Genomic DNA, 23,586 nt, shown 5'->3' on the forward strand with positions numbered 1-23,586 from the left:
TTGATTGATTGATGACTCACAGGCATATATATTCTTTGTCGTCTGTGAAAAGCGATCACTTAATACCGCAGCTCACCGAGTATCGGTGGCTGCTATCAACAGCCTCAGCGAGTACCCGATTGCTTGAAATAAGGCCGGTGGTATCGGTACTCGCCCATCCCGAGTATAAACTGTGAGTTGGTGGAGCAATATGGTACCGGCGCAAAAACAATGAGACCACAACAGTAAAGAGTGTGACTTTTTTGTGAAAAACAGTCGCGATCTTGCAAGCGGGCACGTACGAAGCTCCATTGTGAGGGCATTGGAACAAAAGCATCCCGTGCTTTAAATCTGCCGCTTCCCTCCGTGCGGCGCAGGCAAACGCGCGCCTCATTGGTCAGCGCCGTCAGCCAATCGCAAGCCTCGCCGCTCATTAGCATGCAGGTATCCCACCAATGGCGGCGCGTGTTTACCGTGCGCGCGGGCGCCAGGCACGCAGTTGCACCGGGAGAGAAAAGCGCCGCTCGGAAGGTCGGAGGCACGATCGAGCCAGGCCGGAAGCGTCACATGCAGTCCCCGCTGCATCCCGACTCCGAGGCAACTCTCAGGCCGGACGCGCCGGAGCTCCGTCTGACCGAGTTACAGCGACTTTAAATGGGCCTCGCACTCTTACCTGCAGCCTCACCGCCACTCTTTTGCCCCATTTTAATTCATTCTTATACAAGAATTTAACATGCCAGTAAGTAGTCCTTTTTATATTATTATCATTATTTGTATAGGTGTAGAAATACAGGGCAGCCATGTTGTCGTTTTGTTCAATAACTGGATATTTAGAATAGCTTAAAAATGCAAATGTGCTGCGAAATAGCCTAAAACAAACAAGATGCGTGTGCTTCACATGAGAGGAAAACACGAATTAATGCAACGAGCTGAAAATTGCCTACCTTAAATTGTGATACGTCACTGTTATGATTGCCAGAATTCTTTTACACTCACATTAAATTATATTTATGTCACCGTGTATTGAATTAGTAGATTGCTGATTTTTTTTTTAAACTAAATCTATTTATTTAACGTGATTCTTCAAAAAATATTTCCGCGTTAAGCACATTTAATATAGTGCTTAAATATGAAGGACAAAAATATCGACTGGCGTGGTTGGGTAAATCGAGGAGAGCAGCGAGTCATGCCGCCGTCTCTCCCCGCTCGAGGTGCACTCCCTCCCGGCCGGCTTTGTCACGAAGGGCCGCTTCTTTCCGCAGCACGGTCCGAGCCATTAAAAAAATATATATAATTCAAAATACCCCGACAACATAATATTTTATTTATTCTCTCACTTCTTGTGCTGTCGGGTGCAAAAAAAAAAATGACGGTAATTTAATTGCTCACGTTAAACTGCGTCGATTACGTTGACGTTTTTAAACAATTTCCACCATTTTCCCCCCGACGCTTTGGAGTTGTACGTTTAAGGCGAAATTAAACAATCGCAGAACAAAAAAAAAAGACAAATGTATTATTTGTACATGGCAGGCATTTGCACAGCGGTTTTTTTTATTTATTTTATTTTATTATTTTTTTTAAACCCAGCAATGTGGATTCCGTGCTTGGAAGGACCAGCGTGGCGGGCTAATGGCTGCATGCAAAGCCGAGACAAAGGCAGCTGACGGGCGGCCATTCGCCTCCGATGTGTCGCCCCCCTCCTCCCCGTTCCTCCCTCCACCTCCATTACAATCTCAGCTGTCATGTTTGCAGTAGCCATTTTCTTACTCTTGACCACATTTAAGCCACATGTGCTTTGCACAGTAGCGCACTACGTTGCTTTTGATCACGTTTTCGACTAGCTGGGAGATTTTTATTGTTCAGGATCAAGCACACTATATTGGATCTGTGTGTGTGTGTTCCATGCATGGGAGGGGTGGGGGGGCTGCATGCAAGGGGGTTGGGGGCCCTTAAATGACAAGGAATATTTATATTATATGATTGAATTCAATGCAATATTGCCCCCCCCCCCCTGCTGTGTACACAATTGGGATTAATCACTGAAAATGACATTCTTGCTTGTTTCAATTATTATCATTTTTTCAAATGAATCTAAATTCCACATCTTGGTCATGTAATATTGTCCAATAATAATAATTAATAATGATAATAATTCACGTGATTTCCTGACGTGAAAGAGGTCGTGTGCATGGTGAGCGTGCACTAATGCACGCACACACACACACACACACACACGCACACATCGAGAGGTTGATGACGCATCTTTGAATTTAAATGTCATGCATCCTCATTTCACGCGATATATATATTTTTTAATTCTTGTAATTAGGAACCGACTGTGTTCATAGCTGCGGTGCACTTTTTAAACATAGGAGGTTGTTTTAGTGCAAAATGTGGACATGAAATCAGCAGAGCGGAGACAATAGGACGAGAATGCACGTATCAAATGAAGCGTTCAAGGTATTGTGGCGAAATTGGGCATTATTTTAACCCGAGTAATGAGCGAGTGGGCGGCTGGAAGTAGGAGCGTGCAATGGAGCGAGGCTTGACCGGGGGAGGCACGCTGCAGCCGGCTTGATCAACCGAGACAGGCCGGTTAGGATCTCCAACCCACAAAAAAAAAGAAGAAAGAAACCAAAAGAACGGATTTCAAGCAGTGTAAATTCACCGAGGCTGCACTAATGTCTTGCGTTTATGCTTGCGTTGCATCATTTTTGCTTTCTTTTTTTCTGGGCAGAAAAGATGATCCGGAGCGACGCTTTAGGCTGCACGAGCCCCGCGACCGACTGAATGCAACACACACATCAGCAGGAGAGGATTATTATATGGGCTGCGTTTGATTTTCCTCGCCGGGCCCCATCCGGATTGCGGATTATCGGACATTGTCGGGAATGGAAGGTCGGGACTTCGCGGCTCCGGCCCACCTCCTCCCGGAGCGGGGCGCCCTGGTGCACCGAGCCACCTCTCGGATCGCCCCCTCCGGCCACAGCTCCGTGCAGCACGCCGGTCACTTCCCCGCGGGGAAGTACTACCCGTCACACATACCGATGGCTCCCCACTCAGGTTGGTCCACCATTGCTCCCTCAAATTTCCTGCTGCTGCTGCCGGCCTGCACGATTGGTGCAGCACAACGCTGTTGATTCTTCTTCTTTTTCTTTTTTTTTATGATTTTCATCAATGCTCGCAGGGAGTGGCTGCTGACACTTCCACTGTTCAAATAGCAGCTAATAAATCATCAGCTTAGTTTTTTTTTCCCAATTACATTTTAATTATCATGCAGGCTGCAACGGCATCTTAAGCAAATATTTATTGCAGAATTAGCTAAATGTCATAGTATGTCTTCAGAAGTTAAATGCAATAGCTTTAAAAAAAAAAAAAAAAAAAAAAAACAATCACTACACGCAGTTTTTGCGCCGGCCAACTTTGACAGATAAACCTTTCAGCACAAAAATAAAATGGAATACATCGTAAAAAAAAGCAATGCAATACCTTTTAATGGGCTTCATTTCTGCAATTTAGTTTTACTACCTTTAATACTTTTTAAAACCCAACCGTGGAGACCAGGTTATTAGGGGTGGGAATTGCAGCTGGAACGATAGTTTGATATCAGTAGTCTGTAGCTATTGCGTAATAAGCGATACATGATACCTTACAATATTTGTGATGGCTGTTCTTCATGAATATGGTTTTGTGGACAGTTGTTTTGCGCATCAAGATGTTATCGTCTTTGTTTTTGAATTTTTTATTAACTACCTTTTTAAAACTCGCCGAACACTCTTTTAGTGGTTGAAATCGTAGCAATGAGTCAGGATTGCAATATTTTGGTACCAATAGTATGACCATAAAGCGATTGCGCGATAATTGATACATGAGATGATACGTAACGATATTTATGATACTATTGTTCGTCAGCCACATGCATGTCGTGATGTAATTGTTTTGTAGTTATTACACTTATGAATAATTGAAATGCTGAAATGTAGAGACTTCAAGATAAAACAATATTGAACTATAGTACTGATAGAATGAGAATGGCAAAAAAATCAGATCGATAAGGATTTTACATCTTGCCCTTTATTCACGTACTATCTCTAATGAGAACTGATGGGATGCTAAGATGCTAGCAGTTGGTATGCTAACATTTCATAAGACAGCAACCTGACAAGCGGAAATGCCAAGACAGACGGACAAGAATTTTAAATTTTGCCCTTTATTCATGTACAAGTTCTAGTGAGAATAGATCAAATGCTAACATACTAGCAGTTGCCATGCTATCATTTAGTCAGATAGCAACTGGGGCAGCAAAGGTACTAAGGCAGAGTGATAAGGATTTTAAATGACGCCCTGTATTCGGGTGCGATTTCTCATGAGAATTGATGAAATTGTCACAATATTGATAAACAAAGATAACAATGCGCTTGCTAAAAATTGTGTGTTTTCATGACGTCTGAGTCACAGACATCCAGGCCATGGTCATCTGCAACAGTTAAATCGCACCAACTTGACTCCTTTTGAATTTTTGTGTTTTTTCTGGTTTTCGAAAATAGTCCAAAATGACTTGGGCAATGATGCTATGAGGCTATCGAAATGCTAACATGCTGGCAGTTGTTATACTGTAGTTAGATAGCAACCTGAGCATCAAAGGTGCTCAGGCTTATTGACAAAGATAATGTATATCCAGTATATATGCATAAGGACATCATTATATCAAAACATTTCACAAATCATTTAGCATTACGTGAGAAGAATACTCAGACTCAAAATTGTACTGAAAGTCGTCATAAAGTGATCAAATTACGAAGGAATAATATTGATATTCGTGTGATGCGACTGTGCTAGAGGTTGTGCGAGACCAGTGCGATATAGATATTTTCAAATTTGTCAAATTTAAGACATTAACACATTCACTGCCATTGACGGCTTTCGAAGTCAAAGATCCATGTTAACTGGGAAGGCTGGCAGTGAATGAGTTAAAGGCCACATTTTGATTACATTTAAGAGCCTTTGTGAACAAAATGCGAGGCCGTTCCAAACAGCTCACGGGTCCCCCTCCCCCATCTCCTACACAACCCAATCTTGCGCCCATTCTAATCTCTTGTTTTGCCACAAAATGAAAACATTCTGAAAATACGGCAATGTTGTTACGTGTCCTTTGAATGACAGAATTGAGGATCAAGTGTCGCGTTCTTGACGAGGCGTCTCGCGGCTGCGTTGTCGCAAACTGCGCTTTTTCACTCTGCGTCTATGTCATCGCCTCGTGGACGTGGACAGGTTCGTACGGGTGACAGTGTGCCGATGGGCGGGGGTTGGGAGGGGCGTCCCCCCCCCCCCCTCTTTTTCTCCCAGCGCCCTCCTATGTTGGCCTTCAAAGCGTCGGGGTGCAAATGTGTTCACGGTGCACGCGCCAGCTTTGACAAGTGACTCAGGAGTATTTACATTTGTGACACTGCGATAATTTATCATTTATAAGGCTGCTGCGGAGACAATAGCATTTTGTACCATTTGTGTATGTACTTGACAAAAAGATAAATGCAACACTTTTTGTTTTGGCTGCCCTTTTCCATGAGCTGCACACTTAACATTTCTGCAGTCAGCACGCAATTGTGCGCTCCCTGAAAATCTTTGTGCTATAAGCTAAAACTGCCCATTTTAAAGTGGCCTTTTATCGTGGGCAGCCAAAGGCACACCTGTGCAATAAGCATGCTGTCTGGTGAGGTGTGAGCTGCGTGGATTATCTCGACAAAGACGAAGTGCTCACGAACACACAACTACACAACTTTGGGAACAATATTTAAGAGAAACGGGCATTTTGTGTACATTGAAAAAGATCTTTTTCAGCTCATGAAAAATGGGAGCAATACCAAAATTGTCGCGTTTATATTTTTGTTCAATATACATTTCAGAAACATGCAAATATGAACTTTTGGGTGGTTAAACTGGGTTACATGACTGAAAATGAAATAACTTGTGGTACTATTGCCGTATTTCTATTTCTTTATTACATTTATGGTTACCACTTTGTTGTCGATATGTTTATGTGCATCACATTTTGATCTTGGCAAAGGAGAAGTGCTCTCTAATACAAATTTAGACATACAGTAAGCCCCCCCTCCATCGCTGGGCTTAGGTTACACACGCCACCGCGATAAGTGAAAATCTGCGATATCCAAATACAACCTCGGCATGTTTTTATAACATCTACAGCACCTCAAACTTTTTTAAGGTCTTTAAACACGCCTTTCAAACAATACAAACACATTCAAACATATATATCGAAAGAGCCCAAGAGCCATAGATAACACAAAAATATTATACCAACAGTACAAAATAATAACTTACGACTGTAATAACACTTCTCAAAAAATCCACGGAGAACCGCAATATAGCGGGGGTTTACTGCACAGTATTTGTGAACAATATTTACGAGCAAAACGACCTTTAGTGCACAAAGAAAAAGTCTCAGATATTTGAAAAATGGGAGCAAAAACAAAAATGTTGCATATTCTTTTTCAGTGTATATATTTGAAAAACAAGCAAATTAACTTTTTGGAGTTCAATCCGGGTTACTTGACTGCAGGGAAATGAATTCATTTGTGGTACTATTGCCATGCTTCATATAGTTTTCATTATATTTATGGTTCACAAGTGGTTGTAGAGCGGTTACATGCATCACCAAATGTTTCCATTGAATATCGTATTTGTCGTTTTCAATGTCAGGAAGCATTTTGGGGGGAAGAGAAATAGCAAAAAAAAAGCAGAAAATGAAGACTCGGAATGCATTTGCAAAATAGTGTCACTCACACACAAAAGAAAATATGACACGGAATGTAGAGAATTTATTTGGCTTTCATCGCTCACCATTCATGTTTGCGTTTGACACGCACACACACACACACACATGCACACGCACGAAGGGATGGACCAAATCTCTTCTGTACCGCAGCAACACGAAGACTGCAAATGCCATCGCCACAGCGCAATGAACACAGGTGGCTTATTGTTCTCTGCGGTCACGTCACGTTCGGGTGTGACCGTCACTGGAGGGAATCGTATCTCTCCATATAGTCTTCAAGATGTGCTCAATTCTCTGCACATTTCCAGCTATCTGACGCATAATTTCTTCTTTTGAGCGTGTAGTAGTACTGCCTTTTAAACGAGAAGTTAACTTGACACACACTTCTAATTTACAACCGAGCTCTTCTTTATGTGGCATTTATTATAGTCTCATCATTTAAAATTTGATTTTAAGTATAAATACTTTATGGCAGGGGGTGTCCAAATACTTTCCACAGAGGGCCGCATAAAGAAAAACTGAAGGATACGTCATATTTTTGTTAAGTAAACATGCCAAAACCAATGTAAATGTAGTTGCTAAGCCGTTACATGTATGTCATTTTAGAATATCCCATTTATCTCCCCTTTGTGTTATAGGGGATGAAAACTGCATTTCCACCTAAAGTTCGTAGAATGTTTTAGTTCTTTCCACAAACACACAGTGGTCGTCAAAAACGTCCAAGTTACAGTGGCCTGCAGCATATTCTGTATCATCTATACGTGGATTCTTGGCGGGGACTATGTCCTCCGTTATTTGCTGAAACTGAAACATTTTACCCCGGAACCCCCACTTATTTATGTTTTTTTTCCCCCAATTTTTGTTTCCATGGCAATTATAAGGGTGCATCACTTATTTGCAGATTTTCGCAATTCGCCGTTGGCCCAGGTGAATAGCGCAAGTCCATTTTCATTTGTTTCTCCGAATATAGTTTCATTTTAACTTTTAAGCTTGACGTTTTTCTCTTTTTCCTTTTCAGTGCTCAAGTCAACAACTTTGTTTTATTTTTTTCCACCTATTTATAGAGCACATATAAATGCAACCGCAGCTAAAACTGTGCTTTACATAGAGACTCAAGATAAAACACAATAATAAAATAAAAGTGATAATAACAACAATAACAATATAATTAAAAATATTTTCTAATAAAATACAAAGTCTAAAAAAAAAAACTAGTCAATGACACCAAAACACCATTGCAGCACCTCCTCTGTTTCTTTAGACCAAACTGTCTTATGTAATATAATCCTCCTTCCTATTGTCCAGATGTGGCCCGTGTGTAATTTTATAATTACAATATATATTACAGATAACAAGAAAGAGCTGCGAACCACAAATGGCCCTGGATCCGTACTTTGAACACCACCGCTTCATTGCTTTGAAGCACGACAATTTACATTTTAGTTTCCATTAACGGTACACATTAGCTGAACATATTTTAAAGGTTCAGAAAGAAGTTTTGAAGTTTCAAGTTGACAATTTTGCAGTTAATGGTAAGAAGTAACAAAATTCACTTCACTGATGTCACTGGAGTCGGTTGTAACAAAAACACAAAACGTTTTTTTGTTCTGTTTTACACGCCGACAGCTTTTATACAGTAGACCGAAAATGTTGACTGCTGAAAAGGACTCAAAGTAGTTTCATGTGTAATCTCTGAAAAATGCGTGTTCAAAAACGCCAAGAAACAAAACCTCTTGGGTAGGTCGTCCGTTGTCAGTCATGAATGTGCTCATCCATTGTCTTATATGCTGGCGACGTTGGCCCCACTGAGTATCTTGTTTGCAGAGTGCGTTGGATCCCCCCGGGAATAACTTGCACACTGGGTGACATGAATATTTAACAGACACAGTAAATATTTCAAGGTTGGTGTAGGAAAAAAAATAAAATAAATAAATGTCGTGAGAAGGTGTGCCATATCATACTGTCCGTGATAATAGTCCGTCAGCGTAAAATGTTAGTTCTAAAAGATCATGGAAACAATTTGTTTCACTACTCAAGCAAAAAAAAAAGTGTATATAAGAAGACTTCACTTTGTCCATTGCAGCCAGTTTGTTTATATGTGTGAGGGTCACTCGGCCGACGTGTGGCGGAGAGTCGCCGACTATTTCTTTTGCAATTGTTTAGTTCGGTTGCTTTCAGCCTCATCGCTCGGTGTGCAGCGGATCTTAGTTTGAGTCAACGCTATCCAACTCATTTTCAACGCGGGCCACATTGTAGTTATGGTTTCCCTCAGTGAGTCTCATGTTTGTTATTACAAACAGCGAATAAAACTTGCAATTTGGTTAGATTTTTAAGGAAGTGGATAGACTATTTGCCATAATGGGCCACAGAAAAATGATGCAGCAGGCTGGATTTGGCCCCTGGGCCTCGGGTTTGACACATGGGCTAGTGAAGTTACCCTTGCCTGGTGATGTGTGCCTCAAAAGTCAACAAACGCAACAAAAAACAGTGGAAAGCACCAATTACATCAGAAATTCAGATTTGTCGAAAAAACACACTGCGCCCTTGTCAGTCCAATTTCATTTTCGGAGCGTTTGCGATGCAAGCCAGGTGGCCGGTTTACGGTTGCACTTGCGCTGCTTTTCCGAACGCGACCGCGGATCAACTTTTCCCCCCCGAGCTGTAAAGTCATTTAATGTGCTTTAATTCAGAGAATCCGTTGACGAGGTCGTGGAAGGGGTAACGTTACCGTCTGTTGACTTGGGGGACAGTTTGCACTTGGCCGTGGCGGGGGCGCGGCGCAAGCGGCCTTTACTGCCCGCCTTTATGGCAGGGGGCTCGTCTTTCAGCCATATTGTTTGAATCGCCTCGCCTTGCCGGAGGTGTGTTTGTGTGAAAGCAGCTGTGGAGGGGCGCGGGGGGAGGCGGGGGGATGCAGCAAGAGGTCATATTTGTGTCATCTCGCACGCTCAAACTTCCACTTCCTCTGCATCTCCCCTCGCTTTTTCCACAAGCTGCCCCCCCCCCCCCCCGAATGGTTGTTTGCAGGAAGAGCCTGGTGTCTGGGAAGCGGCGGTCTTCCTGCCGCTCGGGCTCGAGCCGCCGTCCCCTCAGCCCGGACCATTGTTGGGCGGCCCGGCTTTGTGCGTGTGTTTTACGGCTGCTGTTAAAGATAAAAAACGGCCCCGTCCACCCCCTTTATTGTTCTCTTGTAGGATGTCCCTGTCATTCTTCCAGTTTTTACGTCCGGGCAGCTTCTCCCTTCAAAGGTTAGCCGGGCTGTCTGCCGTCTCTCTCTCTGTTTTTTTTTTCCTTAACCAAAGAGGAATAAATAACTTTACTAGGACTTTTATTGAACGTCTCCTTGCTGGAATATCCCGTGGGTCTGAGGACGCGTCAAAGACAAACACAGGTGTCCGGGGGGGATTAGCAAAGGGCCGCTGACGAGGCGGGCCTTTAAAAAGAATCAAGCCAAGTGAGTGGGGTGCGAGTCGATCAGGACTGTGGCTTTTCACACCAAACTGATGAAAAACATCGGGCTTTTTTTGGCCTGTGACATAACGGCTGTGTCTTCTCACATCGCCACCTACTGGCCTGGCATGCATAGTGCAGGGTTTTGAATGTCAAGGTACAACTGTACTCGACTTAATCACAAATTAAGAAATAATTGGCAACAACAAGGATTCTTTTGACAACATATGTGAAACCTTTCAAGAGCATAGTTGTTTTTACAAGGTTACAAGAACTCTTTAGTTTTGGCCTTGTATTATTGCTGAGAAGAGAACCGAAAGGCTTCATTGTCATTTTATGGTAGAGAGAAAATGGAATTTGGGCAATTCAGAATTCAATTTCTTGCAATCCTCTAATATTGTATTTCTGTTGACATCATCAAAACGTTAGGGGTGGAAATCCCAAAGTAACCTGCGATACGATTTTCGCAATATCATGATGAAACAATTATCCGATAATATTGGATGATACATCACAATATCTTTTTTTCTACTTTTCTTGCACATTAAGCATATACAAATTGAAAAATTTGGGAAAAAAACAATACAGTTTTCCAGTCTAATGAAAAACCAATTTGTCGATATATATAAAAAAAAAAAGTCTATATTAAATTACACATTTAATGCACATTTTTCGCCAACTGAAAAAAGGGCCACAACTACCACATTATGCAAGTTTGGTCACATGCCGAATGAGGGCGGTGAAGATGTGATCTTTTCAATTCAAATTCCCAAATCTCTTGTTGACAACAAAAAAGAAACTAGAATGGCCTCCGGTCGAGCGAAAAGCTCTGCCAAGGCCAAACCATCCGAAACAACAGTGACGTCTAATTCCGTTGCAGTGGTGACGGTGCTGGTGAGAGCAACCACATCTGTTGGATCTGGGGGGGGGGGGGGGGGGGGGGGGGGGTCACTACCCTGTTAGGCCTCAATTCAAAATTCAAAACAATCGCCGCGAGCTTGTCGTGCTTTGCGAGAAAGCATGTGCTGCACTGCACACCCCAATACCCCCCACCCCCTCCCCAACCACCTTTCAAAAGCATTTACTATTTCAGCTTCTCGATACAGCGCTTTGGACTACAATCGTCTTTTGAAGATCGACTATGGGTCGCAACGACACTCACTCATCTCTATAGGACACATTGTGGATTTATATTAAATATGGTATTTGTATCCCGCTGCGCCAGCTCCAGCACTGGAAGCGCACTGACAGAATATGGGTTTCGGGCCAAAATCCATTCGGGTCTGACTCCGAGCAAGCCCTCCTGTGTTGCCTCCAGCTGCAGTGGGTGGGCGTGAGGATTTTGGCATGTCGCAGGCTCGTTTGGGGATTGTTGCGAGATGACATCGGCAACACGTCACGTCGCAAACCTGGCCGAAATGGCACCTCGCTGGCGCTGCCACCATCCCCTGACACTTCCAACGGATAACTACAATGGTCACTAAAATGTTTTTAAAATGGGCTTCTTGTTCTCTCAACTCAGTGGAGGAGGGCATTAGATTGGCACCAAATTGTACAATTTCATCGACTGCCTGAATGTTGTCATTAAGATTACGAATGGGCATAATAATTAGACTTTACACCGATTTTATCGGACTGATCGGTATCGGCCGATAATTAGCATTTTATGCTGATTGGCTGATTGGCTTTAATGTCATAATTCGCCGATTGATCGGCTCCGCAAAAGACATTTACTGCGCATCGCCATCGTGCACAGTATATTTGAATCCAAAAGCTAGTTTATTTTTAGCCTTGCTTTTTGGACACAGTACTGTAAATATCTGACAGCAATAAAGTTATTTAAAAAAACATGTCGGTGGTGTGGGACAGACAACACATCTGAGACAGGGAACACGTAATGCCGGATCAGACTACAAGACAAATTTGCTCTTTTACGATTGGGCTATGTCACATTACTGCGATAAAATCTTGTATTCTGATACCACCGCATCCCGTTTTTTACGATCATTGGGCTTTAGCTTGTCAACTCAAATGCGACCGGATACACTCGTTACCGCGGCGACGACGACAACAAGAGTGGAGCGCGCCGACTTTGTATTATAAGGACAAAATGGGGAAAAACGTGTGTTGGTGGTCACTGGTGCTCAGGACAGGAGAGGACGTTCGTTTAAAACTTGCTTGAGGTATGTTCACGTACTTTTAATACGATACGGCTCGCAAGCAGGCAACAAAAACGTTATGTAGCCTAGCAAGCTAGTGCTAGCACTAACGGCTGTACGTAAACATGCCGCCGTTCTGTCGAATCGTGCTCTAAAGTTTCGTTGTGGGTGAAGTCATTCAATTACGATAAAGTAATTGAATTGCAGTAAGTTAGCACCCATTATTTCTGTCATGTTGTAATGTTGCTTTGACCTGACTGCTCAGAATACACGATCTGACTAGAACAGTGATTTCCAACCTTTATGGAGCCAAGGAACATATTTTACAATTGAAAAAATCTCACAGCACACCAACAAACAAAAATGTCATAAAAAGTGGATACATTAATTACTGTATTTACTTCCTGCCATCTAATAGAAGACCATTCATTTGTTCTGGCTGTCACTATGGCTCACTGGCATAAATAGATGACCAAAGATACATTATTTATGGTAAATATAATTTTTTGGCGCAATTAAGTACACAAGTATATACAGTAAATGAAAAGGTCATTTAAAAAGACACATTCCTCCATCTTGTGATCGGATCTGTGATCAGTTATCGTTTTTTTAAACTCGCTGATCGTGCCGCCCTGTGCGATATATATTGTTGTTATTTTGACATGTGGGTTACTTGGTTAGTAGCCATTCTATTACATCATACTTGTGCCCAACTGTTACATGAATGTACTCCATTTGCACTACCAGATATTTTGAAATTTTATTTTTCCACTGGATATTATTTTTTTTAAAAATCATTTTAACGCATTTTCTATTTAAATTTTGTTTTATAAATATATGGAGAAATGTAATTAAATTGCCATTAATTTCATGTAATGAAAGGATATAAAATGTTTTCCATCTCGGACAGCACTATCTCAGATGCATTCCAATTACATGAAATAAATAGTGAGGATCCTGACTATTTAACTCGTGAGAAAGTCCGCCTGCAAAAAGGACATTTTTCACAAGCGGGTGGAAACGCGAAGAGGATTTTGGCCACGCCGCCTCCGGGACGCCGCTTCAAACGGTGCGCCACCCACACTACGCTGCGTGGCCCGGTGCCACAAAGGCCTCTGGCCCGGAGCACGGGGCGTGTACGCCGCGCCCAAACAAAGGAGACCCACGGACGAGAGCGGCGGACGGGCTATAGTAGCCTCTCGTATCAGCTTTCAAGGCGCCGCATTTCATAACCGTACCCCCTTGTCTATTTTTATGCTCGGCATGGACAAGAGAAGAAGAATCCAGCTGGGTTTTCAAAGTATTTGTTCACTTCCCATGACCAACAAAAAGCACTGAAAATATATTGTAGACAGTGAATAGAATAGACAGATTTCTTTGAACAATTTTGTTTTGCTACTGCTCTTTTCTGATTTGTTTTTGTCCAGCCCACCTCAGTGCGTGGCCGCGTTGCGTGTGACAGCTGTTGGACATTATTAACGGCTCATGCAGAAAATCCAGATTACTTGTTTTTTTAATTTCAAATGTATTATTGTAAGCGCTCAGTGACGGGAACAAAAAAAAAAAAAAAAAAAAAGAGGGAGCCGTTGTGCCCCATTGTTGTCGGCAGATTTGTGGCGGGTAACAACACGCGGGGTTTGCACGCATGTCTGTGTGTGTGTGTGTGTGTGTGTTCTCCAGGACAGCCTGACTCAAGCCAGGCACCCTGTGGTTGCTTAGGAGGCCCAGACAGGTGCATTGTGAACCCTCCAACGTCTCAGTCTGCGGGGCGACTTCTCCAGTCAGGATTCCGCCTCTTAATGCGGCAAGCCTACATACAGGCCCCCAACCAAGGGACGCGCTTCCCCCAAAAGAAAAGCCTTTATAGCCACATTTCTTTTGCATATATGTCATCCAGCTCAGCAGTTGTTCCTGTGTTTGCACAGAGCTTTCTCTTCAGGAGGTTTTGGTGGCCATATGTTTGTCTGTTTGTTTGTTTGTTTGTTTGTTTGTTTGCGGGATTAAGCAAAACCGACTTAACCACAAAACTCGGTGGAGGAGTGGGCTAGGAAGAGCCTGGTTTCAGGATGAATATGGATGGTTTACATGAGACCCTTTTTGATATAAAATCTGTCGTACTGCAGATGTGTATGCTATTATTGACTTTACACTCTATTTAAAGATGTTATTTCTATGTTTTTATAAAGTACAGTATTGTAGAGTGCTATTTTCCTTATAAAAAAGACTTTTGTTGTTTCTTGGGGGGAGGCTGGAACAGATGAGTGGCATTTCCATTCAAGTCAATGGGGAAATATGATTTGAGTTTCGAGTGTCATCTGGAAATGAAATAAACTCGTAAACCTGGCGTTATCTTTCGCGTGTGTGAGGACGTCAAATTCACTCACGGATGACGGAACATACGACTGTTGTTGCATGTGTGTCACTCAAGATAATGAGCCTGATAAAGCTTCTCCAGTGAAGTGCACATTTACTGTGGCCAACAGAGAGAGACACATTATTTCCACAACTCATATTCTTAACCCAAAAATACAGAGTAGACTAAAAGTCAACAATTTTGGTGAAGACTGGGAGGATAGGTAGTAGGTAGGTATGCAAAATACAGGTGCTCTTAGAGCTGTGCACGAATGTGCATTATTTAAAAAAACATTTGTGTGCAGAACAACTGCCTTAGGTTGTGTTTACACTTGTAGTTTGGTCCTCTGGACTCAAGCACTACTTTGTCCAGTATTTGTGACATATTGTGTGACAAAACCTTCTGACCAGTAATACTGCTGGGTTATGTACGCTTGTTATTTTGCGCTAGGTTTTTTTATTTTTTATTTATTTATTTTTTACCAGCTGAGATGTCTCATAAAAACTAAAAATGTTCCACCACAACATACGCAAAGAGATGCCTATGCTGATTTTTAGTGCCAGAGATTTGTGATTTTTCCTTTGCTTTTAACACTGGTTATCGATTTTGGCCCTTGCAGTGTTTACACTGAATCTAACTTTCACCAAATAGCATTGCAGTCTGTTTGCATGCAGACCAAGACTGCTTTCGGGTACCGGGGTTTGAGTCGTAGCAGAACGAACTGCACTCTGAGCGATCGTGTTAAAGTCGGATGATAACCGAAGCAACTCTGAAAAAGCCGGGCATATCAAGAACTGATATGAATCATAATGTGCGTGGAATGAAGGTCCGTTTGGCGATCCAAATTGGGGATTGTTCGGCCTTGGCTGGGGGAAACACAACGACCTAGTGGTCAGCACGTCTGCCTCGCAGTTCTGAAGTTCCCGGTGTGAATGAAGCTGAGGTGTTCTAGTCACGCTTGCATGGGTTTTCTCCAGGTACTTCATCTTCCACCCACATTCTGAAAACAAAGTTCAACGAGGACTGTCTACAGATATGAATGTAAACGGTTGTCTCGAAATCACCCGCAGTTGACTGGGGACCGGTTCGGGGTGTACCCCGCATGTCGCCCAACGTCAGCGGAGGCTCCACCTCACCTGCGACCCTAATGAGGACAAGGACTATTGAAAATGAAAGGACGGATGGATGGCCTTGGCGGAGGTCTGTGCTCGAGCGAAGGCCATATGTTACCGTACATTTTTCTGTGCTCAGCCTTTTGGATTATAATTGGTAAACTATGACCCTTAAATGCATCTGGTGTGCGTGGATCAACTCAAGTAATGGGCCACCTTTTCATTGGCTGTCAGCGGGGCGGCGGCACCGCAGCAAACGACGAGGTGCGCCTATAAACATATGCAGAGATTTGCCATTAAATATACATGCGGCGTGCTTCTTAAGGACGTGTCACGCCATTGGTGAGAAAACAAAGATTAGCATCAGGAATTCCATTTTAATAAGTCTCCGGGGACCATCTAACCAGCTGCCTCGTCCTCAATCCAAGGGGGACTTGTTGCTTGGTCTTCCTCATTCTTCTTCTTCCTCTTTCTTGGTCTCTTTTGCGCCTACTGACTTTTATTAGAATAAAACACACACTCCCCCCTCGCCTTCTGCTTTTTATGTCATAAGGCTTGTTTTACACTCTCGATTCTTTCATGTCGGCTGCATGTTCTTTGTTGATCTGTCCGCACCTTTAAACAGTCCTTGAACCCATCATTGCTTGTCCACTCTTGGATACCTCCCTGCTTGTTGATTGTATTTTTTGTTTCATGCGGCCACTAGGCTACACTGCCTCCTCTCTCTGCAGATGCAACGCATGTCCTGAGGATGTGGGGCAAATGACGGACAGCTCAGCAACAGATATGCGTTTGTCTGCCGCGGCTCCATGCATTAGTTCGCTCAGCTCGCCAAGCGCGGCCGCTGACCTGCCCTTTGGTGGACGTGGGGGGCGGGGTGTGTGTGTGTGTCTGTGTGTGAGGGGGGCAGTTTGTGTTGTGTGTTGTGAGGGAGATGGTGTGTTTTCAGAAGAAGGAAAGAGAGAGAAAGAGAGCGGCACACTAGATGAACGTTGTCACATGCTGTCATACACTCACTGGTGCATGGCAAAGTGACACACACACACACACACACGCACACACAGACAGTTATCACACGCACTAACACGTCTCGCTTCCCAGGAGGCCGTGGGGCCAGTGAGACAGTGCGAGCTTGAGAGTCTGGTTTGACTGTTTACATCTAATTATAGTGACAGAACTATTTCTGCAATCGCGGCTGAAGCTTTTTATATATTTGTACGCGAGAGAGAGAGCAAGAGAGCGAGCAAGAGGGGTGGGTGTGGGGGGGGGGGGGGGGGGGGGGAACAAAGCTCCGACAGCCTTTTCTCACAATGGAAAGTGGTTATCTCATAGCCTCAGCGCAGCGACAGTCTGCAAGCTCACAGTACAGTTACAGCAGCAGGCGGAGTGGGAGGGAGGCGGAGGGCGCTCGACCCGGATCGTAAGCCCTCTTGTCCTCGCGGAACATCAACGTGCAAATTTACGAGAAGCTAGGCAATATATTTTTTCCCCATTAGCCTGGGTAATACACTCATTGGGCGATCGCCGCCTCCGAAGAGTCATTTCGCAACCTCTCCCCCGCGGGCTGTCTTTGCGGACGCGCCGGAAAGCGCCGTCCATCAGGACAAGTCAAAACAAAAGGAGGGGGAGAGTTGAAGCAAGGGATTAAGTTGTATAAAATGTATCTAGCGTTAAAGAGACGGGGGCAGAGCGGGAGTTAATCCTCAAGCATGGTGGCTGATATGCAGCCGAGTGGCTCTCGTTACCCGCAGGGCGCAAGGGTACCAACTGTTTTGGTACGGTCCCAGAAGGGTGGAGTTAACCTGCTTCAGTCCAGTCGGCACTTTAATGCGATAACAGCAAGGGAATGGGAACAACACTATATATGTAATACCATTGTCCATGACGAAGAGACAATTTAAAGCACCGTGATAGAATTTACGGCATGTGACAACGTGTCGCCTTGCTATGACATCATGCTAGTTACGTAGCTGCTATTACATCCCGCTGACACGCCCTGTGGTGCCAACACAAGCCTGATCATGATTTAACATTCCAAGTTCGCCTGGTGGAAACGTGGTTAAAAAGTCCCCTCAGCGACATTCACAGCACGCTGGATGCAACCTGAGACAGGTGTCCCATCCCCCATCGAAAGACATAAAAAAACAACAACAACAATGGAAACGGCTGCTTGCATTCAGCACAGCCCACTGCCGTTGCTCTGCAACATTCAGCTCTATGGCAAGCAAATGAATTAGCTTACACAGAGATAAAGGCGCACTGTCAAGCCAAGGTGTAACACAACGGCCGTAATGATAGCTCCATTGTGGGCATGTCGAGGAGAGCTTCTGATTAATAGCGGGGGGGAAGTGACAGGCAAGTACAGTAGGGAACGCTCCCTCTGCTTCGCCGGTCTTCCTTCCATGTTCCCAGAAACTGACTCACATCCCTCCACTCACACACGTACAGAGAGCCTCAAAGAGACATTTGTAGAAATTGCTTCAATTCATCATCACTATTATTCTCAAGCCAAATAACTTGCCATTTTGAAAGCTTTCCTATAATCAGAAACTCACGAAATTGTGTAAGGCACGTTCCTCCTGGTGAGAATGTATATTTGGTATAGGTCGTGGGCAAGACTTCCCAAAAATGTTTTTCACAGAAAGTCTGCCAGAAATTGGCTCCATAGCACACCCTAATTTTGTATTTTTTTTTTTTGGGGGGGGGGAAGGGGGAATTCAGCTCCTGAAGCCAGTTTCACTTGGCAGCATGGAATTTGGTAGGTGTGTCTATCATGAGTGACTGGAGGGAAGCTTGCTTGCCATCGTGAGAGGAGCATGGGGTCAGAGTTTGATCATCGTTTCAAGGATTCACCATGAAAAAGGGGTTGTGGTGGCCCGTCCATCGCATTGGTAAATATTTTTGCAATCTTGTTCCACCATTGTGGTATTTCTTGAAGCCACGAGTGAGGGAGTATGGGTGGCACACGCACACGCTGTGCCACAGTCAGGAGTCACGGGATTGATGTGGCACAAGTGGGACACGGCCGGGGACAATTCCCAGGATCCATCTTGATCTCGCACACTGACAGACGAGCTACAGCTGCGGCCGCGTCAGGACGAGTGTGTATCGCGACTGTCTGCGCTCTGTCAGCTGTTGGAGAAAAGTAAACTATTAGTGAGGGGAGAAGGCAATTATTCCAGTGAAGAATTAGAACCATTTCTAATTGCCGTGAGGTTGGGCAAAGATTATATGCTGGCTAATGCTCCGACAGACCCCTCGCTTGGCTGGCTCTCAACACCACCCAAATGCTTTCTGGATGCCTTTTGGTTCTCCCGCGTAAATGGGGGGGGGGGGGGGGCACGTGTGGGTGGCTGCCATGTGGATCTGTGATTAAACTTCCATTCAAGCGTGGTTTTCCATGCTTTTGTGCAGTTTTCCTGCTAGCATTCATGCGGCGGGTGCGCGTGTTATTCTGTGTGGTAACTCCGCCTCGCGTGTTCCTCGATTGCATTATCGCAAGCCGGAGCAAATGTCTCCGCCGCATTATGGAACGAGTGTGTGTTTTGCTTGGTTTTGCACGTGTTGAATTAACGTGTGCGTGTCCCACAGGAAAGAGCATTGCGAAGCGTTTCGCATGCGGTGGAAAAAGGAAAGAGGGAGGCAGCTGAGAGGGCAGCATGTGGGGGTGGACAGGGCGCTGATGCAGGTGCGTCATTCTACCGCAGCCCACGGCGTGTTGTACGCCATCCCAACGCTACAGCTGCTTTGGGGATGTAGTAAATCGAACAGCTTAAAACGCTGATTACCCGCTCTATCAGAACACCACATGCAGATGGAGTTTGAAGGAATTCTAACCACGTTCGCCACAGTTTAGCCCCGTTTACTGTTGAAAACCAAGCTCTGGCTTTGGTTTTCCCGATAGATGGCGGGATAGCTGGTGGCAGCTGCGACGCATGGCATCAAAGTAGCTGGACAGTCACGACTCGAACAGCTTTAGATCCTCCCGCCATTGTAATCGCCATCCATTCTCCGAACACTTGGCCTCATTGAGCTCGTGGGTAACCTGGAGGCTATCCCAGCTGAATTCAGACGAGAAGCACCTCGGGACTGTGAGGCAGACGTGCTAATCGAATTGTTAAAATGTATTTTGTGTTATTTCCAATTCATTCTGACAAAAAGCACAATTCAGTCGACGATTAAACCGACAACAGTGTCTCCAATTCCTACCGCCCCTACAGGTTGGCACATTTCCGTCAATAGGTAGGATAGCACCTCAAAATTCTAAACCCGCCAAGACAAAAAAAAAAGTTGGAAATTTTTAAGTAAAAAAATACCCCGGAGGTTGAATCCATGGCTCTGAAATGAGTTATTTTCATGTTCATCATTTCCTAAGGGAACCTTTTGAATACAAATTTTGCGTTGGGTTGTGTTTGTCATGAAACCTGTTGAAACCTGTTCCCAGCTGTCTCTTGTCTCCTTAATTGAGCCTTTTACCCTTCTGGTGCATGCAATGGCAGATTTAGGTTACTATCTTTTGTTTCTACTCGAGGTTAGGAGGTTAGACGTAGCAAAAGTCATGTGCGCCGTTTGCTGCTGATTGCTTCCAGGGTGAGTCATGGGTCTTAGATAGCCCGGAGTGTTTAAAGGACTACCCGGGGGATTACACGAGACCTTTACGAGGCCTCTCCGCAAGGGAGGACTCGCTGTAGATTATTTACTTAGACAGCAAAGATTATTTAGTGATGCGAAAGGTCTTTTACCTCCCTGGTTGAAAATTGTCTTTGGTAAAATTTGCACCGACAGTCAAGAATTGTCTGTACCCATGGAAAATGAGGAGCTCAATACCACCAACAACAGTTTGGAGGTGGAGTACAATTTTCACGTGGGAGAAGCAGGGAACAGCTATGTGTGATGCTTTTAAAAAATATTACCTTATAAAATGGAACGCTCAGTCTTGCTGTTATTTGAGAAATGTTATTGGGACTAGCATTGTACTAGCACCATTTCTGCTCCCAGTTTGTATCCCCATTTTGACAGATCACCTTTCAGAAAGCGGAGCTGCTTTGAGGATCGATATGGCACGGTCTACAGTACACACAGAGTAGTACACACATGCACACTTTTTACGTCTCATCTGTCAGTCGAAGGTTTTCTCCGGCTCTGTGGGTTCTCTTTCCAAGTGAGCAGATGGCGAACATTCAGATTGAAAGCAGATCCTAAGTCTTTTTGGACCCCCATCAATCCGCCTCAGATTCTCCTATGAGAGGCTCGAGTTTCCAAGGACCGACTGAGCCTTCCTAGCTCCCCCACAACCAGGCCGTAGTCACCACCCTCCAGTCAAGCAGTGCCGCTTTTCAAGCTCACAACAACACTACTTTACCTCGAGTAACTCTGAGGTTGACTGGATTGTTGCACTCCATCAAATCAACAGAAGAGAGTGCCTCTCCCCACCATGCTTAACCCAGATTGCTGCGTCCTACTGTGTGCATACAATTTCGGCGTACCTGTAGAGGTTGCCAACAGTCCTTCAGCCACCCCTCACTCTGCCTCTTTTTATATGTCAGAAGACGGGGAACATAATTGAGCACACGTGGCGCTTTGAAGACCCACGTTTAAGAGATTTTGCAGGCGCACTTCGGTGCCAGTCAGCCAGGCCAAACGCCACATCCGTGAACAGCAGCGCTCCATCTGGATGACGACTGCGCACGGGCGCTCGTTGGGTTTGGGTTGGGTTAACGTTGTGTGTCTGCATGAGAGGGGAGATTAAGTCTTCCAACCGAGACCTCATACTGCCCCTGCCCCGTCTACTGATTTATGGGTTTGTGTAGGAAATCGCTCATTTGTCACTTCTCATCTCTTTTTTTCCTCATCACCCCCTTCTCTTTTTTCCTCCTGCTTGCATTAGCAATGGTTGCCCAAATTTTTCAGAGTTTCCAGTGAAGGGAGAGGTAACAGCTTGGAAGAAGGCAGCTCCATTCTATCAAAGCACAAACTGATTGGACACTTAGATGAGAACAATAGATGTCTTTCTGCTGGTTTGAGCAGAATTTCTGGAACTTCAAAAAAAAAAAAAACACTCAACCAGAATCTATTTTTTTAATCGTTGGGATACATACTATCGGAAGGAAAGGTATCGAAAGACTTCTCTTAATCCATTAATACGTCGTGGGGTGCAACGACTTATACCCCTTTCACACTGAGCTGGTGCCAGTCCTTGTTCTGTCCTTGTGTTAGTTGTCTTTACACCGGCAGACAACCAACCCAGAGATACAGCATTACGTCACGTATGAATCTGTTCAGCAATTGACTAGCATTCACCGGCTTCTTGCTGAAAAATGGCGTTGGCATGTTCGCGTCATGGACTTGTGGTCACCGCCCCCAACCGTTGAAGCAGCCATGAGTCGGCGCTACTGTGACACCAGTTTTGCAAGCTCCAAAAATCAAAGATGCTGCTCATTTTGGCGCTGGCTCTGAACCAGGACTGGCACCAGCACAGTGTGAAAGCAAAAGACATCTTGGATAATTCTGTGTGTCTAAACTTTGTGGTCAGCGTTTGTGAATGGCCCTTTTCTGCTCCAGTCTGACTGTTGCCCAGTGCACAAAGCTTGCGTCATCCATCCATTTTCTGATATTGCTTATCCTGTTCAGGGTGATGATAGAGGCCCGGAGCCTTGTCTGACTGATGAAGGTGGACTAAACCTTGGACTGGTTGCTAGTCAATCACAGAGCAGTTGCAAGAGGGAGTGGAATCAGATATGTGAACCCACAATTCCACCAATGGCCCAAAGCAAGGTCCATAAAGGCAGGATTGGGATGATAACACTAACCTCAACCCCATCAATCCCCCTTGGGATAAAGTAGAAAAGTTATGGTGATCCATGACATCCGACAAGAATTCCAAAGACCCACTACAAAACCTTGTTGAAAGTCTCCTCGTAAGGATGGTTACGGCTACAAACTGCATTTTCTCCCATTTTCATTTCTTTAGAATGGCCCGGTGCTGTCATACCTAAAGTGTACGCACAGTATATGGCTCTGCCGCTAATAGCTGCTAGTCCATACATTAGCACGTAGAGGTCCCGGCGAGGTCAGCGGCAGTCTGGAGCCGAGTGTGCGTGATTGTGCACCCGTGGTGTGTTTATGTGCCTCCGTGCACCTTACTCGCTCAGGTGCTGGCCGTAAATCTGCCTCAACCTTCCCGGGCCTGCTGAGGGCACGGCAGGGGCGGCTGGGGTTTCACCTCCTTCAAAGCCAGGGGAGGGAAGAGGAGAAGGTGGGGTAGGGTGGGCAAGTAAGAGATAAATCAGGGAGTGGGGCTTAATGAAAGCTCAGAAGGCTCAGATAATTATGGGACTGGCTGATAGAAATCAGGCTCTTTCTAAAAGAAGTCAATTAACCCACTCCCCTCCGTGGCCTAATTAGGCCGCTCCACTGGTTCTTTACCGTCATGCTCAGCTCAATATGCACACTCATGCTGTTGCGGGTTCTGACTGTGTGACTTAAATTGCTTCTTTTTTTTTTTTTTACCATTAGTCTTCCCATCCGAAGCTGCAGTTCGGCCTTAAGTTTCAGAAAGTTATGATAAAAATGCCTACAAACAGCTATAGGCTTTTAAAACTTGGCGGGTGAAATAAAAAGCCCAGAGTAGCCACCCAATCAGATAGGTTCAGCACGACAGACCCAGTCCCAAAGGTTTTTAATCTTTTGAGAGTACTACCTCCCTAACATTATCTTTCCTCTCGGAAAAACATTCTCAGG

General features: G+C 44.5%; 1 protein-coding gene and 1 long non-coding RNA gene across 9 annotated transcripts in view; one reads left to right on the forward strand and one right to left on the reverse strand.

The window, feature by feature from the left end:
* Window positions 1-477: 477 nt before the first annotated feature.
* LOC133465528 (BAH and coiled-coil domain-containing protein 1) overlaps window positions 478-23,586 on the forward strand; it is a 64,668-nt gene continuing 41,559 nt past the window's right edge. For 4 of the 7 annotated variants that reach the window (XM_061748430.1, XM_061748434.1, XM_061748433.1 and 1 more), the window contains exons 1-2: window positions 478-718; window positions 2,717-3,042. In XM_061748430.1, coding sequence (XP_061604414.1) covers window positions 2,871-3,042 — 172 coding nt within the window. In that variant the 5' untranslated portion in view covers window positions 478-718; window positions 2,717-2,870. Of the gene's footprint in view, window positions 723-2,319; window positions 2,638-2,716; window positions 3,043-18,596; window positions 18,738-23,586 lie in introns of those variants that run through there. The other 3 variants (XM_061748431.1, XM_061748432.1, XM_061748436.1) reach the window with 3 other exon arrangements.
* Window positions 8,542-23,586, reverse strand: part of LOC133465530 (uncharacterized) — an 86,738-nt gene continuing 71,693 nt past the window's right edge. For both annotated transcript variants that reach the window (XR_009784652.1, XR_009784651.1), the window contains exon 4: window positions 8,542-8,630. This is a non-coding gene — a long non-coding RNA (uncharacterized LOC133465530). The remainder of the gene's footprint in view (window positions 8,631-23,586) is intronic.

The sequence above is a fragment of the Phyllopteryx taeniolatus genome, chromosome 16, assembly GCF_024500385.1.
Source record: "Phyllopteryx taeniolatus isolate TA_2022b chromosome 16, UOR_Ptae_1.2, whole genome shotgun sequence".
NCBI classification, from domain to species: domain Eukaryota; kingdom Metazoa; phylum Chordata; class Actinopteri; order Syngnathiformes; family Syngnathidae; genus Phyllopteryx; species Phyllopteryx taeniolatus.